Source organism: Ochotona princeps, chromosome 9 (genome assembly GCF_030435755.1).
Source record: "Ochotona princeps isolate mOchPri1 chromosome 9, mOchPri1.hap1, whole genome shotgun sequence".
NCBI classification, from domain to species: domain Eukaryota; kingdom Metazoa; phylum Chordata; class Mammalia; order Lagomorpha; family Ochotonidae; genus Ochotona; species Ochotona princeps.
In genome coordinates this window covers 8,369,134-8,387,284 of record NC_080840.1, presented here as the reverse complement: position 1 = coordinate 8,387,284, position 18,151 = coordinate 8,369,134, and the positions used below count along the sequence as shown (strand labels likewise).

The following is an 18,151-nucleotide window of genomic DNA, read 5'->3' as shown; positions in this document are numbered from 1 at the left end:
GTTGAAAGTGTTGACAGAGCACCTGGTTTTGGAGGACAAGCATTGCAGGCAGGCATCATACTACCATAGGAGACTATGTCCCAATGCAATGCTGTTAACTTACCAATGATTTTTTTCATGGAAAAATATTTGAGAAACACAATTTGTGCCACCCATTGTATGTTTATTCTCTCTGTTTTCTTTCCTAACTTACTTGAGTTTTATCTTTGAGATCACATCAATTGCAAAAAAAAAAAAAAATCAAACCAAACCAAACCAAAAAACACCCAATTAAACATATCCAGTAGCAAAAGAGTCCTACTGTGGAAGCAAAAATTAAACAAAGGCATAACACAGTGTAGGAAGACAGGAATTCCATAAAGAAATGAAATTTTCGTAGAAACCATGACCATGGGAACCAAACAGGTTCATTATAGAAGAGGTGATATTTTAGCTGAGCTTGAAGGGTGGGCAAAATGAGAGAGGCATTCAAAGAAAACTACATTAAGTAGACAGAAAAACATATGCTGTCGAGGTAAGTGGAGAGTGGTAAGAACTTGAATATCCCAGAGCAAATCTGAAACATAATAATAACAAAGCTTAATATGTCTTTTTTTTTTTTTTAGAGTCGGAAAAATGTATATTCTGTTGTTTCGCCACCATAAGGTCAACTGTGACTTTTCCTTGAATGGATCAATGACAAAATTCTTCCTCACTGGTCCACAGAATCCATAGCTTTCAAGGTGAAATATCCTGTAGGTGTACAAGACACCAGCATAATCAAAAGCAACTGTCTTAGAATGTAGCTGCAAGGCAGACTTCCTCAGTCTATTGTTTGGAACAGTAACATACACCAGTATTGTCTAACAGAGATATTTAAGTGGAATTGCTTCAACACAGCCAAAACATCTGCTGCATTTAAAAATAATCTTCCTGGTGCTACAACATATGGTGCAGCCAAGAACTTTGTTTCACTGCCCCCAGAGCCTCTTAGAAACCTTTAAATGTCACGATTACCATACGGGGGTTTATAAAATTCTCAAAGCTGAAAGAGAAACAATTAATTCACTTTAATATTTAAAATAAATATGGGCCATTTGGACCATTTGAGGGAGAGAAGTGGGATTACAGAAACTATAACAATTAAAATCTAACTCTCTAAAGAGAGATGTTCCAAGATGTAGCTTCCAGATGGAAAATCCCCATGCAGTTTTGCTGAGTACACGTACACAGCCTGGCCCAGTGTCTTTTGAATGGAATAAGAATGCTCCCCTACCAAGTTTTAATGAAGGTCCTATGAAGCACAACTCTCTTACACAGCAGAATTTTCACAATATTCATGTAGGTGCAAGTGAGACAGGAACCAAAGATCGAATACAGCATAATTAAGTTAAATAAGCTCGAATCACAAGGTCTTATATCAGAGAATCGGATGAGTAAAATGTTTTTACCAGTCGGTGCAGTGGAGTATCATACTAATCCTCCGACTGTGGCACTGGTATCCCATTTGGGCTCTAGTTCTAGTCCCGGCTAACCCACTTTTGATCCCACTCCCACACAACGGCTTGGGAGAAAGCAAAGGATGGCCAAGATCTTGGGCCTCTGCAACTACCTGGGGGGACCTGAGAGAAGCTCCTGGTTTCCAGCCTCAGACTAGCCTAACTTCGGCCATTGCAGCCATTTGGGCAGTGAACAAGTGATGGAAAACCTCTCTCTGTCTCTGCCTCTCTGTTTATGTAACTCTGAGTTTCAAGTAAAAAATAAATAAAATATCACCAACGACACTTGTTGGCGAGGTTGCGGGGAAAAGGGAACCCTACTCCACTGCTGGTGGGGCTGCAGGCTGGTACAGCCTCTATGGAAATCAGTATGGAGAATATTCAAACAACTCAAATTCAACATACCGTATGATCCAGCAATAGCACTCCTAGGAATATATCCAGAACACTTGTTCTATGAGAAACCAACATGCACTCCTATGTTCATAGCAGCACAATCAGTAATTGCAAAAACATGGAAACAACCAAAATGCCCATCAACAGAGGATTGGATAAGAAAGCTATGGTTCATCTACTCCATGGAATACTACTCAGCTATTAAAAAAAACAAAATGCAGTTCTTTGTGGCCAAATGGGCCAAACTGGAAACCATAATGCTAAGGGAAATGAGCCAATCCCAAAAGGTTAAATACCACATGTTTGCCTTGATTTAAGATGATATGATGTTATGTATAACATGTTATGTTTTGAATGTTATATGTTGTGTATAAACTAAAATTGAAGTATAGGTGAGGTGGTCACAGAAGGTGGCTGGGAACTCGCATTTACTTTTAACATATTGGTTACTCATTACTATGTCAATTAATTCCATAATGATGTAAATTTTTGCTGATGGTATGTTGGAGCTTTCAATTGACTGGGAAGATACTCTGCTGGCTCTGTCTTCAGACCAGAGAGGGTATACCTAAGAAGCCGTTGAACTTGACGGGACAATAAGATACTGGACTCTATGTTTGGTATACGCTTGCAATGGGGAAATCTCAACTGAACTTGAGCTGTGGTTATGCAACAAGGTGGAGGAATCCACCATGGTGGGAGGGTTTGGGGAGGGGTGGGGAGAACCCAAGTATCTATGTAACTGTGTCACATAATACAATGTAATTACTGAAGTTAAATAATAAATAATTAAAAAAAAAGTGTTTTCACTAGCAATATTTTATATGTTCATGAGTTAGGAGTATAACATTTCAATACATGAATTTAATACGTACTAATCAAATCAGGGTGATCAAAAATTCACCCTTTTTGAAATTATTTTATTATTGAAGCCTTCCACTTTTGTTTCCCATTTGTTTATAAAATATTGCAGGTTACTGTGAGCTATTTCACACCCACTATTCTATGCAAAACTGGAAACTTATTCCTTTTAAATTCTGATTTGATATCTGTTATTCAAACATTTTCTAGTCTCTTCCCATGTCTCCAAGCTCTAGTAATTATTATTCCATGATCAGACTGAAAATTTTCTAGCTTCTACACAGAATGGAGAACATATGATATTTATCTTTTTGCATCTGTTTTATTTCATTTAATGTGTTGTCTTGCAGAGTTATCCAATTTGTTGCAAATATCAGAATGTTATTCTTTTTAATGGCTGAATAGTATTCCATCACACACACACACACACACACATACATATCACATTTTCTTTATTTAATCATCTCAGTAGTTGCTTTAGTCTTCAGTGGTTTTAGGGAGACAGAAATGCTGATTAGTAAAGGTCATTAGGCATGGCCCATTCTTTAGTGACATTATGGTACATTGCATTTTGGAGGATGAGAGGACCTTTCCATACTGTCTGGGATCAAATGAAGGGAGGCACACTGCATCAGAAGAGAAGAGACACAGCAAGATGAAGGTGAAATCTCCTTGCTGAAAAAGTCTGATAGTACACAGTTGGAAATTAGTAGCATGAGAGCCGGTGGTCATTTCATACAGCATGAGATGGAAGGGGACCAGGAAGAACTTTGGGGGAAAGGGAATATGTCAGGTTCTAGAAGGCCTATCGCACAATGCAAGACTGGATTTTGTCTGGGATGGAATATGGCAGCTAGAAGAGTTTCCTTCTGAGACGAGTGAGATCATAAGACTTTGCTTTTGGCTGAGAACCATCCATTAACCATTATCAAAAGCTTGGATGAATGTTTAATCAGTGTGCTCATCTCATATCCATAACATCAAAGTATTCAGAAGAGAAGGAAGAGGATTGGGACCCAGGTCCTACAAAAGTTGATGGGTGTTTTCTCAGCACATACACTATTCTGCTTCTGAGCCATGCTAAGGTCTTAGGATGTAGAACGGGCATGAAGAAGAGAAGCTGAGGGCCAGAAGAACATGTAGCAGGTGATTATTATGCTCTGTGCTGGCTGGCTAGTATTTGTGTTTTTTTTTTTTTTTTTTTTTTAAAAAGACCAAGTTCTGGTCTTATCCGAGTAAAGGGCTAATAGGATCTCTATCTCTTGCGGAAACTCATTTAAACTAGACATGTCAGCTTTGGATCCTTTCAGTAGTTCCTACCTGGCATTATACTGGTTAGATATAAAACTCAGAGTCATCTTCAAAGAGCTTAATTAAAAGCCCAGTCTTGAAGAAACACTGAATAAAGTGTTTTAATGGTTCTTGGTTCTTTAACTTCAAGCACCACACATGGAATTCATGATATCCAAGGAGGAAAAACTGCTTCCCAAAACATCAAATGCTTCATTATATGATGCGAGCTAGAAATAAAAGGAAGCATAATTCAAAGGCGTTTTAAATCTGACTAAAATTGGACCATTTTTACTTGTAGCAATAATTAGCACCCACCATTATATCTTAATAATCCCATTTATCTCATAGGTATATTTTCTGTAGTAGTTTTCAGAATATAGAGAGGAATGAATTATAGGACCATTTTTCAGGGGTTCCTAGTTGATCCAACAGGTGCAACAATGGAGATTGAATTGTAGCAGGTAGTAATAGAGATCTGAAGTAGACTTTCTTTATTTTGGTGTGTACAGCACCTTGAAGAATACCTAAAGCATAGTTGATTCCAGTAAATATACTTTTTCATTGATGAAAATTTGAAGTGCCTCATTGAATTACACATTTTTAGGTGGTAAATATGTTTTGTTTATTTACTTATTTATTTTGATTTTTGAAAATTTTTACATATTTAATTAGGGTGCAAAGGGTCAAGAGCTAGAGGAAAGTGGGTGAGACCACTGTTTTCATATTCTCTTTTTCCTTACTGTATCTGGGGCAAAGTGAGAGCTAAGGGAAGCAGCCACACTCAGTCTCCCAACCATGCCGGGGTCCCTGATGTGGGTCATACTCTGAGGGTCTTGCTCAAGTGGTTTTGATAATTCAACAGTTTTGTATTGCTGCGGATCTTTATTTCCCTACATTTTCATAATTCTTGTGATTAGCATTATTGCTAATTTCTGCTTTCGTATCTTCCAATAATGAAAATTGCACTTATCCTCTAAGCCCAATATTGAGTAAATATCAAGTCTTGTGTTTCATTGTATCCACAGCATAAATAAGCAGATTGGAGGGGTGATTAAATGGGTGAATGATTATAGGTATGTTCACCATGCCCCCCAGCAAACTATTTTCTCACATATTTCAAAGTGTTTTCATATGTTTTTGACCATTGGCTGGGGGAGAGGGTGAGCATTTTTCATCGTTTCTTCACTGAGCTGAACACTTTCCAAGTGGTAGCTCAGACGATACTTCCTCTAGGTAGGCTTCCACAAATGTAAACCCATTTAAATTTGAGCCATCCACTACTGCTCTAGGTGTGGCCGGTTGTGTAGCTCTCCTTTCATATCTGGCACTTTGTCAGGCCAGGAATCCATTACTAGTCAATCTTCCCAAAGTCCATCAGACTTCCTTCTCAGAGAGACTCTCAATAAGTGAGTTAATTCATGATTGAACAAATAAGTCATTGACATATTTATTTTTAATTCTATCAAGAAATAAAGTCAAAGCGTGAAAAATTCTATAAATTTTAACTTATATGTGTAATCTGACCTGCTTGATTCTGCATTTGAGAAAATGTAAGTTGTCTCCTTTGGGATAATTAGCAAAGTGTAAAGTATATACTGTCTCTTTTGCCTTTACAGTGTCTCATTCCTAAAGTGCAGGGTTTCCTACAAGTATGGTATTATAATTACCTCTGCTTAAAGGTGAATGGGAATGAATTGTCAATGGCACACGATAATTTAAAATTTTATATGGAAGCTTACAATGAACTCTGGTTGCCGAGTATACGAGTATACTTGAGAACTAATTTTCTGATTTGCCTCCATATAAATAACCCTAAATTATTTCAATACTTAATGTATTCTCAAAAGAGTCCTCCTGAGACTGAACTATGTTGGCTGACTCATAGAAATAATTATGCTTAATAAAGCTAATAGGAACTCTTCACTGAGTTGTGCACAATATTTCTCACCATGAAGGCAGCTTTTCAGACAGAGTATTAATATCTACATTCTTTAGAGGGAGAAATCTAGTTCTGGAGCTTGCTCCAGCTCACTAAAAATAGTAGCTAAGGTTTTGAATTCAAGGCAGTCTCATTAGAAAGCCTGCATACTATCTGCTCACCTAAACTGCACACCTGTCACTGAGGAAGTTCTCAGCCATTATGGAAACCTGAAGCAGAGATCAAGTTTCGATGGAAAGTAACTTCAGCACTGAGTGACAAAGAGCTGGGTATGTTACATATTGTCCTGGGAGGAAGGGAGTTTGTAAGACACACTTTGTCATCATTGTGAATGCTGAATTAAGCATATGTTGCTTAATCTACCAAAAGATGGTCTGTTACTTATAGTTCATCCTTGGATACTTTGACATGGATTTATACACATTATCTCATCTGAAACAAATGCAGAGCTGAAGAGGAAGGTAATTTGCCATGTACAGATGAGGAACCAAAGCTGAGAGTGAATTGGCTTAGATGGCCCATTAGGAAACAAGGCAGCTGCAAAATCTAGTGGCCTGCTCTCTATACCATAGCTTTCTCGTATTCTACTATTGTATGTTTTTATTTATCCTTCCTGCTACCAACTTAAAAAACAAGGTTAGGGAACAAGGCATGACATCCCGTCCCCTGTTGGGTTATTATATTGCACTGGTTCCAAGACATCCAATTTCAAGAGTGGGAAAATAAAATCTTACAGGTATGATAAAGCAATAGCTTCCAGTGCTTCCAATATTTTATTAGCACTCGATAGCAGGTATTTTCAATAACTCACCCACATGGTGGATCTTGTGACACAGCATGGAATCAGCTGAATTAATTATTGATATGGCAGCATTCTCTGAATTGGCACAACGCCAATGGAAAGAGTGACGCGCCAGTCTAGCAACTCTGTTTTGTACAGCAACGTAACACAAAGTCGTGGGGCATGCTCATGTTTATTGTATAAGATCCCTTCTTTCTTACAGTTGTCTCTAAATTATTCTAAAAGCCATTCAGGGAAACTACAGTAAGATTATTATCGAGGCTCCACACATTTTTTAAACACTAACTTAAAAACCAGTTTTTAACCTTGCACATTCAAGGCTGGTTTCACAAACTCTCCAGTTTTCTCTGTGACTATGACAATACCATCGGGTGCAACCATGACTGCTTGGCAGATTTCCTCAGACCTCTGTGTCATCCACTGTCAGACAGAGATGGCTCCACTCATTCAAAGACCCACACTTCCATATAATTCTATCAAATCATACATGACGAAGAACAGTAACAGGTTTTTCTGTACAGCTATTATCCTTATCATTTCTCAAATCATTATTGTCTAAAACTTAAATAACAGGTGTGATATACACAACAAGGCAAACTTTAAGAAGCAAGTTAGTATGGCACAACCTGGTATATGTGTGGAGCATTTCATTTAGGATTTCCCACATCAATTTTAAAACTATTGTTACAACACATCTGGGACATTCCTCTTTGGACATTGTTCTCAGCAGCAGTGCTAGGCGCACATTTTTGCAAAAATGACTCACTTCGGTGAGGGGAATCTTTGGTCTCTGAAAGGTGATTTCATTTCATTAGTTTTAAAAATGTTTATTTATTTGTATTTACTTGAAAGAGAACCAGAGACAGGCAGAGACTGACAAAAATCTTCCATGTACTGCTCACTTCCCAAATGCTCACAGCAGCTGGCCTGGGCCAGGCAGAAGCGAGGGTCCCGCAACTCAATCTAAGGCTCCCACATGGATCCCAGCGACCCAAGCAAGTGAGCCATCACTTGCTGTTTTGCAGTATTTATAATAGAAACAGAAATACAGACTACATCCATAGAAAGTTGGAGTCAGAAGCAGAGCCAGAACTCAAACTCCAACACTCCAATATGAGATTCGGGTTTCTCAGATGGCATTTTAGCCAACACACCAAATGCTTGCTTTAGAAAGCTAATTTTATTTTGTGAATATAGCATCTGATGCAAAAACAATTTTCCTAGTTCCCCAAACACCCACCCAATCAGAATATTCAAGAAATACTTGATTTCAACCTTTCCAAACTGAAACTCATTGCCTATTCAGAACCCAAATTATTTTCCCCCCTATATCCGTTATCACGAGAAGGGTATCATGCCTATGGAATTAACTCTGTATAATACGTATTTTGAAAATCAAGATGGTGTATTAAGGGTCCAAAAAAGAGAGTGTTTATTTTTGGAAAGAGTGGTCCTGTTTAGCAACATAAATGGTCATCATAAGTATCAGAAACCCATATTGTTACAAGCAGTATTCTATTTTTATGGGAAATAAGTGATTGAATGTGGAGAGCATGACCAGCCCACTGTTACCTATAACTCTAATATTATTATTTTAGATTCTGTAATCCAATGGTACAGTCACATACTTTGAGAGAATAACTGAAAGGCTAGAAGGGAGGAGAAAAGAAAGCTTCTTGTAATTCAGACAAGGGCTAGGTGATAACTGGGAGGCACAGCCTTTGCAACTGGTACCTGTCTTTGATTCTCTGTCTCTAGGCGGAGTCTGGCCTCCACACACCTCCGTGTCTCCAGGAAAGCTTGGCGCTGGGCCCGGTCTGACAGGTAACTGATGAAGATTCCAGCTGTGTTCATGCACATGAATAACACTGCTTGGGCCACAACCTGAAACAAAATTTCAAACACAGTTGGTTAGGTAATTAAAAGCTGATTGGAGGCAAAGGCGGGGAAATGTAAGTTCTTGCCTGCATTCCTGATGAACAGGGTTTTTAAAATTTTTTATTTTGAACTTTAATTTAGTGGAGTATTATGACTTTATCATATGAATTGAAAATCTATTATCTCAATAACTAAAAAAGAGAACGAGGAAAGATAAGAAGGAAGAAAGAAGGGAGGAAGGTAATTCACTTTTTCTCACTTTCAAACTACTTCCAGTGAAGAAAATCAGGAAGATTCTGAGAAAGAAGAAATATTTGAAAGGAAATAACATCATAGTGTCAATTTCCTTGTTTTTATAGCTCTAGTCTGAAGTTAGATCATAGTGGGTCAGTGTGAGGTAGCTGAGAGTCCAGTCGAGAATTTGGTGAATTAAAGCAGCAAATAACAATTATAGCTTTGGGAAAGTGAGGAGAGAATCTTTACAACAATAGAATAAATGTAGGGATAAAAATCTTCTGAACAATGTGTGTGCAGGGAAGACGGCAAGCAATTGTGCTAAGGATAAAAGAACTGAAATGAAATTTGAACTGCAGTTGAAAAGGCAAAGGTTTTGATTTGAGTTCAACAAAGTTAATTATTAACTTAAAAAAGAAATCAACATTCCTTGAGGAAGATGAGAGAATCTAGAGTCTTTACTAAATTGCATTCGTAATGTCCTGAATATAATCGAAAATTATATGTGACATGGACTTGCTGTTTGAACCGTTTTCATCTGTTCCAGATGATGGAATCAGTGCACAAGAATGACAGCAGCTCTGACAGCTTTCCTAGGTGATACAAAGGCAAACGTGCTAATAATGGAATAAAAGATTGGAAATACTCAAAGGCATTGAAATCACCACGAAAAAAAAAACAACTAGAACTGGAAAACATAGTATCTGAAACAAAACTTTCACTGGATGAAGTTGGCCTGAAAATGTGGATTCCAAGAGAGTGCACCAAGCTGAGGTTATATCACAGACAAAAATAATTTTAAAATGTTCTAATAACCCGAGTGACAATATTTCAGGGCTCTAGATACATAGAGGTGGAATTTCCCAAGAGAGTGTTGGGGGGAATAGTTGAGGAATATCCAATGTAAGTTTATGAAGTCACATGTTTATAGAGTCAGCAAGCTCAAAAACACAGCTTAAATTTGAATAGAAACATGCTCGTGTACCATCTAGTTGACATGCTAAAATGTGGAGAAAGTACTGGAAACAGTCAAAGGAACTGTCACATTGAAGAGATCTACTCTTCAATTCTGACTGTGTATTTGAATCAGAGAAAAATAATTCAGCTTTTTAAAGATATGGTGCTGGGCCCAGCGGCGTGGTCTAGTGGCTAAGGTCCTTGCCTTGAATGCCCCAGAATCCATATGGGCGCCGATTCTAATCCTGGAAGCCCCACTTCCCATCCAGCTCCCTGCTTGTGGCCTGGGAAAGCAGTCGAGGACCACCCAAAGATTTGGGACCCTGCACCGCGTGGGAGACCCGGAAGAGGTTCCTGGTTCCCAGCTTCGGATTGGCACAGCACCAGCCGTTGCAGCCGCTTGGGGAGTGAAACATCGGACGGAAGATCTTCCTCTCTGTCTCTTCTCCTCTGTGTATATCTGACTTTGTAATAAAATAAATAAATCTTAAAAAAAATAAAGATATGGTGCTAAATAAAGTGATATAAAAAGCTCAGAGGACAAAACAAAACAAATTGGGCCTGGCGCTGTGGCCTAGCAGCTGAAGTCCTCGCCTTGAATGCGTCAGGATCCCATATGGGCACTGGTTCTGGTCCCGGCAGCTCCACTTCCCATCCAGCTCCCTGCTTGTGGCCTGGGAAAGCAGTTGAGGAAGGCCCAGGGCCTTGGGACCCTGCACCCTCGTAGGAGACCTGGAGGAGGTTCCTGGTTCCCAGCTACAGATTGGCGCAGCACGGGCTGTTGCGGTCACTTGGGGAGTGAGTCATCAGACGGAGGATCTTCCTCTCTGCCTCTCCTTCTCTCTGTATATCCACCTTTCCAATAAAAATAAATAAATCTTTATAAAAAAAATAAAACAAAACAAATTGTTTTTTTGTAAATATATTAAGTGAATACTTGTCAAAGATAAAAATAATTTGGTAAGTCCTACAATTAATGATTTTGAAATACAACATTTCACAATTAGAAAATGAAAAATTCATGTCAGGTATACAATAAAAATTTAGGATCTCATAGGACTAAAGCTAGTCTCAGGAAAAGAGAAGTCCAAAGACGCAAACAGAAACCTTGGATTCCAGGATGATGAAGATGGTGGTGAAGATTGGTTTTGATGATGACAAGATGAAAACTGGTAAGAGCTGTATAATATTTTAGAATTATTGCTTAGAAGAACAATTTTTAAAATTATTCAAAAGAGTGAATAAGTCACGAATATTTAAAACATTTTTAGTGCATTTTTTTAAGAACAGGAAGTTTGATATTTAAACACATAATTGTACATGAGATTAAAGCACGAAATGCTTTGTGAGGCTTGGGCAGTTGTAAATCTCTATGCGAATGACATGGGTAATTTCTCTAGCCTCATTTTCCACACCTGTTTCTTTGCAATTGCTACTAGATGACAATGTAAAGGACAAGGTGTTCAGAAATTTTGCTTTGGGTTATTAGCTACTGAGAAAACATTATTGAATGACAGAATTGTTGTGAAATTAACTTTTACCTATTAGGGATGGCTTATCAGACAGTAGGAAATATTTGTAATTAAAATATTCTTTTATGAGCTGTCTTGAAAGGTAAATTTCAATTTTTTCCTTTTTTTTTTACTGTAGAAGAGTCTACAGTAAATTTAAGAGTGAATTTTTTGAAAAAAAATTAGTTTTTACTTATTTGAAAGGCAGGGTGACTGATACAGAGGGAAATCAGACACACAGACACACACTCACACACACACTCATACACACACACACACAAACACACATACACAGAGAAAGATTTTCTGTCTGCTAGTTCAGTCAGGAGTCTGGAAGAGAGAGAGAGGAGAGAGATAAAAAGAGAAAGAGAGAGAGAGAGAGAGAGAAAGAGAGAGAGAGAGAGAGAGAGAGAGAGAGAGAGAGAGAGAAGAGATCTTCTGTCTACTAGTTCATTCGGGGCATCTTCCACTGCTCCCAAGCATATCAGCAAGGAGCAGGGCTGGAAATGGAGCAGCTGATGTCTTGAACTGTTGTCCAAATGGTTGGTGTTGTAGGAGGTGGCTTAACCTGCTGCGTCACAATCCTGCCCTTTTGATCTAAATTTGACTCTTAACGTATTTTTTTAAATGTACTATAACACCATTTCAGTGAAAATCACAAAAAACCTGCATTCTTAACAGTCGTAAGAGAATTGTTGCTAGCTCCACATTAAAGCCTGCACTCCTCCCGCTTCTGGTTTTGCCTGATCACGTAATGAGCTTTGGCTCAGTGGGCTCAGCTTTTCACAAAGGAATATTCTCAGAATGTTCAAGGTTTTCACCTAATTTTTCTTGTCTCCTTTTGATTTTCTTGCCCATTTGTTAATAGGCCTGGTGTACTCATTTCTAAGATAAGTGATTTATTAAGACTACTAAAAGTCAGCCCCCAGTAAAGGTTTAAACCAACAACAAGCAAAAAAATTTTTTCAAAGGAGTATTACATAACTACAGTTAGTAACTACAATGCAATCAAGTTCTAAATAAAAAGAAAACCAGAAAAATCCCAAGTGTTTGAGAATCTTAAATACTTTTAAATAGCTCAAGGACTTAAGAATATAATGGGAAAAATATATATATATATATCCCAAAATAACAAAAATATTAGAGGACAAAGAATCAACAGTTATAAAGACTTTACTACAAAAAGAAGAAAGGTTGAGAATTCATATCTAACTATTCAACTTCAGGATTTAACAAAAAACCAAAATCAAAATCAAACTAAATAAACAAGAACTGGAAAAAAATCCTCAAATTATATAGACAAACAAACAAACAAAAAATAGCATCAGCAAGTAATGAAACAAAAACAATCAGTGTTGTAGTTAAAAAAATCAATAAAAATACTCTCAGAAATGACTAAATTTCTTAGTAGATAAATAAAGAGAAAAGGTACAAATACACAATATTAGAATTAAGAAATTGGATGATTCGACAGTGAAGAAAGCAAAGGAAATTAAAATGAACTATGAATCTTAATGCTAATGAAATCTTTTGTGGAATTGAGATATTTCTAAAAATATCTCTACCAAAGCTGACTCAAGAGCAACGGAGGAAAATTCAATCAATGTAATCATAATTAAAAATCTTTCCACAAGGAAAGCAATAAACTCTGATGGCTTCATCATAGCATCTTAATGCAATTATGAAACAAACAAATAATTTAAGTTTTCAATTTCTCTTTCAGAGTAGAAAGTAGAGAACCTTCACTAACTCAATCCCTAAAGATATTATAGCCTTAATACTAAAACTAACCCAGTTGATGATATGAAGAGGCAGACAAAAACAAAAACAACCCCCAAAAAGCAAAAACAGGTGAACCTCACTCATGAACGCAGGGAAAAGTTCCCATACACAATATTAGAAAATTCTAAGCTAACAAGTAAGGAATAGATAGTGTAACTTGACCACATTGAAGTTTTCCATGAAATCTGAGTGCAGTTTTACATAATTAAACTCATTAATATAATCTATACTATTTGCAGCTTCTAAAAACGTAGTCACCCTCTTCACATGTTGAAGCAAACCATTTATAAAATTCAATTTTTTCACTTAAAAGCAGGACATAAGCAGTACTTTCTTTTTATTATTTTATATGAAAGGCAGAGTTATATAGAGAGGAGAGACAGGGAGAGGGAGCGATCTTCCATGAACTACTTCACTCCCCAGATGACTGCAGCCAACAGCACTGGATAAGGCCGAAGCCAGGAATTCAGTACTTCTTCTAAGTCTCCTGCATGGTGCCAAAGCCCAAACACTTGGGCTGTCCTCCACTGCTTTCCCAGGGACATTATCAGGGAGCTGGTTTGGAAGTGGAGCAGTCGGGCCTTGAACCTTTTCCCATGTGGGAGACTTGCTAGGCAGTTGGTGGCTTAACTTACTATGCCACAGCGCTGGCGTTTAGACAAAAACTTTCTGTCTGGTGTATAGGCTATCCAGAGAATGAAAACAACAATACTAACAGTAAGTGTCCTAATTCAAAGTAAAATGTTGAAATATAAGGCAGCATTTACACAATATACAAAACAATAGATACAGGGGAAAATGTACATACATATATTATCTCTCATCAATGAGCTGTATAATGAGACTGGCAAATTGGAAAGTTAAGTTACTTTGCGGTAGGCATGTCTCCTCCCAGATAAGGAGGGATCCTGATGAAGCTGTTAAATATACCTTGACAATATGATACTAGATTTTCCACCACTGTCGATACTACAATGCCATGATGTACTTAAATAGCAGAATGTTAGACTTATGACTTGCTGAATGTCTGTATTATTGTAATAATGTGGGGAAAAATGGTGGTGGGCAGCGGAGAGTGGGGAGGGAGGTTGGGGACGTGGAGGGGAAAATCCCTATACCTACAAAACCACACTGTGGAAAATAATAACAAAATAAAACATTTGCTTAAGATCAGGAGACAATCTAGGAAAATATTCTTATCACCTTGACAGAGTTAATTATGCCCAGTCCAAACTGTTAAGCTATCAGGAGTTGTACTGTTACCATTTTAAAACCACTGTTTTTGGAGTAGAATAGTAGAAATACTATTTCCTACATTAAAAAAATCTAAAAATGGAAATTAAAGAGCACAAGCTGAAAATAGCAGACTAATACATTTCGTCAATTACAATTAAGAATCTGTATCCCATCAAAAGCCAATGTAAACAAAATTAGGAAACAAAAGCCATCCACAAAGTGAGGAAATACCTTTGTGACACTATGGCCAACGAAGAATTAATGTTCACTTCAAATGATGAACTAGCATCAATCTATCAGAAATATAAACGGTAACTACTGAAAGCAATAGCAAAGTAGACATCTATGTCAAAACGGAGAAAACGATGTGAAAACAAGCGCTGCCTTGTTAGAGAAGTGGAGCTTGTACATTAACACCACCACTCAAGACCTGTTCACACCTGCTAGGTTAGGGAGCCCTGTCCAACAGGCTAGAACGGTGGTAAGGAATAACGCCTGTAGCTATGTTGGCCCCTTACACAAACGATTAATTTCTGCATCTCTACAACTGTGCCTTCCACACTTCACATCTCAGAGGCACCTTTGCAACAGCACCTTCAGCTGTGTGCTCAAGATGTCCATAGAAGCACCTCACATACGGGCTTGAAACCGGAAATAATCTGAATGTCCACCAGTAGTAGAGAGGATAAATATTTGGGTGTGCATTAAACAACTACTACTGAGCAGAGAAAGAAATGCATATGTGCCTCCAAATGCATAACTACAGAAACAAAATTGAGCAAAATTTTGTGATTCCAATGACAAAATTTTAAGTGTTAACTAATTGTTAATGTTCAAAAAATTCAGTAATATATTACACTGTTAAGGTTGTATGGAAAATAGTAAGGCTCATAAGTAGCTGAGGAATGTATGAATTTGACAGTAGCTATAAAAATGATAATATTCACTAACCCACTATTACAGATTTTTGTAAAACTACGGCCACCCTGTGGAAATGTCAAAGAATTTCACAGCACTGCATGATAACATGCTATTGTAAATAGCCTAAATGACTATGAAAAGAAGATTGGATTAATTATAACCCATTCAATTGAATAATATGTTAAGAGGGAGAAAAGGCAAAGGGCTAACATCTGCCATCTTTGCATGCATGGGCTCACTCAGCAAGGGAGTGGATGAACCAGGGGACAAAACCTAGGAAGGCTAGATTTACAATATCTATTGTTCTTTTTGTTGTAATTATTTTATTTTGAAAATCTTCAAAGTTGATTAGGGAATAAAGGGTCAAGGGCTACAGGAAAGTGGATAAGATTACTGTTTCCACATTATCATTTTTTTTTCTGTGTCTGGGGTGAGGGGGGAGATGAAGGAAGAAACCCCACCCAGCCTCCCACCCATTCCAGGGTCCCTGATGTGGGGCATGCTCCGAGGGTTCTGCTCAAGTGGTTTTGATAGTTCAACAGTTACGAATTGCTGTCAATCTCGCTATTCCAAGCACGATGAAATCGCTACAGAATCCACTGGTTGACATAGTTCACCTTAGAGTCTCCGTTTGCCCAGATTTTCACTGCCAACATATGGCTGGGGTAGTTGATTGGTTTTTTTTCTGTCCTCTGTCGTGGTATCAGGTGTCCTCTGCAGGTTCCAATGTACTGCCATATCCTTCATGTATATCTACTTTTCATGTTTTGTGTATGTGCATACAATAATTACTCAAATACATAGATTTTAAAGAAATAGTCATATTTGATGCCCACAATTTATGTATTTACTTCGTTGGTTGGTGGATGCTTGCTCACTACACTGCATTTTTAGTTCTACTGAAACAAAGATGGTGTTTGGTTTAGCCACAGATGGATATCAACTATTTTGCAAAGTACACAGTATTTAGCATTGCATCTGTTAATTGCTCAGTATTTAATAAGCACTAGATAGTTCCTGAAGGAACACAAGGATGCAATCATAGTTTTCCTGTGTACCACTGATCATCATTTAAACATACGAAAGAAAACCAGCCCTACTGACTACAGCAATATGAAGGTAAAACACCAAAGAATATTCTTAACAATAATCAAAATAAATGCATGAGAGATGGAGAAGAGCAAAGACAGAGGAGGGAGTTGTTTCTGATCAAGAAATGCTAACGTTTGTTGTTTATGTAAGTCTCATTCAGTAGCTTTGCAGCAATAATAAAAATCTCATTGCAATTTCTATATGAAGCTTCAGAGGATTTCAAAGTCTGTGTGGAAGAATATATCCATAGAATACCAAATAATCTTTTAATTAAAGCATTAGATTGAAGAATTAAAACTCTATCACAGGAGAAAAGCTTAACTGGAAAACAAACATGATAAATTAAACGACAGTTCATAGTACAGAAACAAACAAGAGCTGAACAAGAATGTACGTTATACACGTCTCAATGAATCATAAGGAAAAAGAATTGTTCACGAAATAATTGGTCAACTACTGCAGGTGAAAAGGTCAACAGTCACTTTATCCTCTGTGCTGAAACAAATGCCAATGGATCAAACATGGAAAACAAGGTTACTGAAAAGGGAAAGAAAATAAAAGGGAATAGTGTTCCAATTTTCTAAGCGGAAAAGTGAACAGTCTTTATTAAAGAGAACTTCTCTTCATTCATGGAAACATACATACTCTGACGATGGGACGGTCCCTCACTGTAATGAGCCTGAAACGCATATTGGAGACAGGTTGCACAATTCTGTTCAACTGTTTTGAACAGGTGGACCAAATCCCAGAAAACTGTTTTAAGGAAATCATCAGCTGCAAGATCAGAAATTTCTGCTGTAGGATTTTACATTCAACTGTAGCTATGAAAAAAAGGTACATTATTTTTTAACAGTAGGGTAAATGTTTGAATCAGTCTGCAAGAGAACATAACTTGCATTAAAAATATTTACTGAATCTCTGATACATATAGTAAATGGTGTTTTTATGAGCTCTGTTTACAAATAAATCTAAAAATTTAATGTGATGTTAATGCTTAAAAAGAAAATTATATTTGTGTGTAAATATACACAAAAGGTAATATATATATACCCACATATTTGCATATGCATGCATATTCATATATGCAGATATGTGTTTTCTTGAAATAGAAAAAATTGTTTATTTACAAGTTCACTTGGGAAGATCTTACAAGGCAATAAAAACAAAATAAGATGTTGAGTTCTGGAGGTACTCACCAGGGTGAGCCTACCATCTGGGCTGCTGCCTTCCTAAAGGCGTTGCTGGGGAGGTAACTGAGGAGTCATTGATGCTCAAATGTTGGAGCTGGGACACCAAAACAAATCCACAGACAAAGGAAAACAGGTGCATCCATAGACATATCCCTACGACACAGACTCTGCAGCCTGGGTCCCTGCAACGGATTTTACGTTTAGCATCACCCGAGTACCTAAAAATACCTGAACGGCTCTCTTTTAATTATTCATTACTCTTTCACTAAACATGATGGAGGTGGCAACTGTAGACCTGTGCTTCTGTGACCCAGTCACTAGATACTGTGGCTGTCTCAGATGAGCTGTATTTTGTAATCCTACCAACCTAGAGTTCTTCCTAGATCCAAACCCATCTGCAAGCCACCTCTGACTCTGAATTGCCAATTGTGAGAATTGGGAGAAGTATTTGTTGTCCAGTATTTTTTTGTTTCTTGTTATATGCATGAACCACATTTGAATAGACTTCCTAAGTCATCATTGGCATTTATTAGTGTACCCATTCAAAATTCTTCACTCATTGTATCTTCACATCTGAGTAT

At 37.5% G+C, this 18,151-nt stretch overlaps 1 protein-coding gene across 1 annotated transcript in view; it reads right to left on the bottom strand.

Moving 5' to 3' along the window:
* Positions 1-18,151, bottom strand: part of ADCY8 (adenylate cyclase 8) — a 225,053-nt gene that overhangs the window by 159,273 nt on the left and 47,629 nt on the right. The window contains exon 2 of the mRNA XM_004580732.2: positions 8,504-8,653. Coding sequence (XP_004580789.2) covers positions 8,504-8,653 — 150 coding nt within the window. The remainder of the gene's footprint in view (positions 1-8,503; positions 8,654-18,151) is intronic.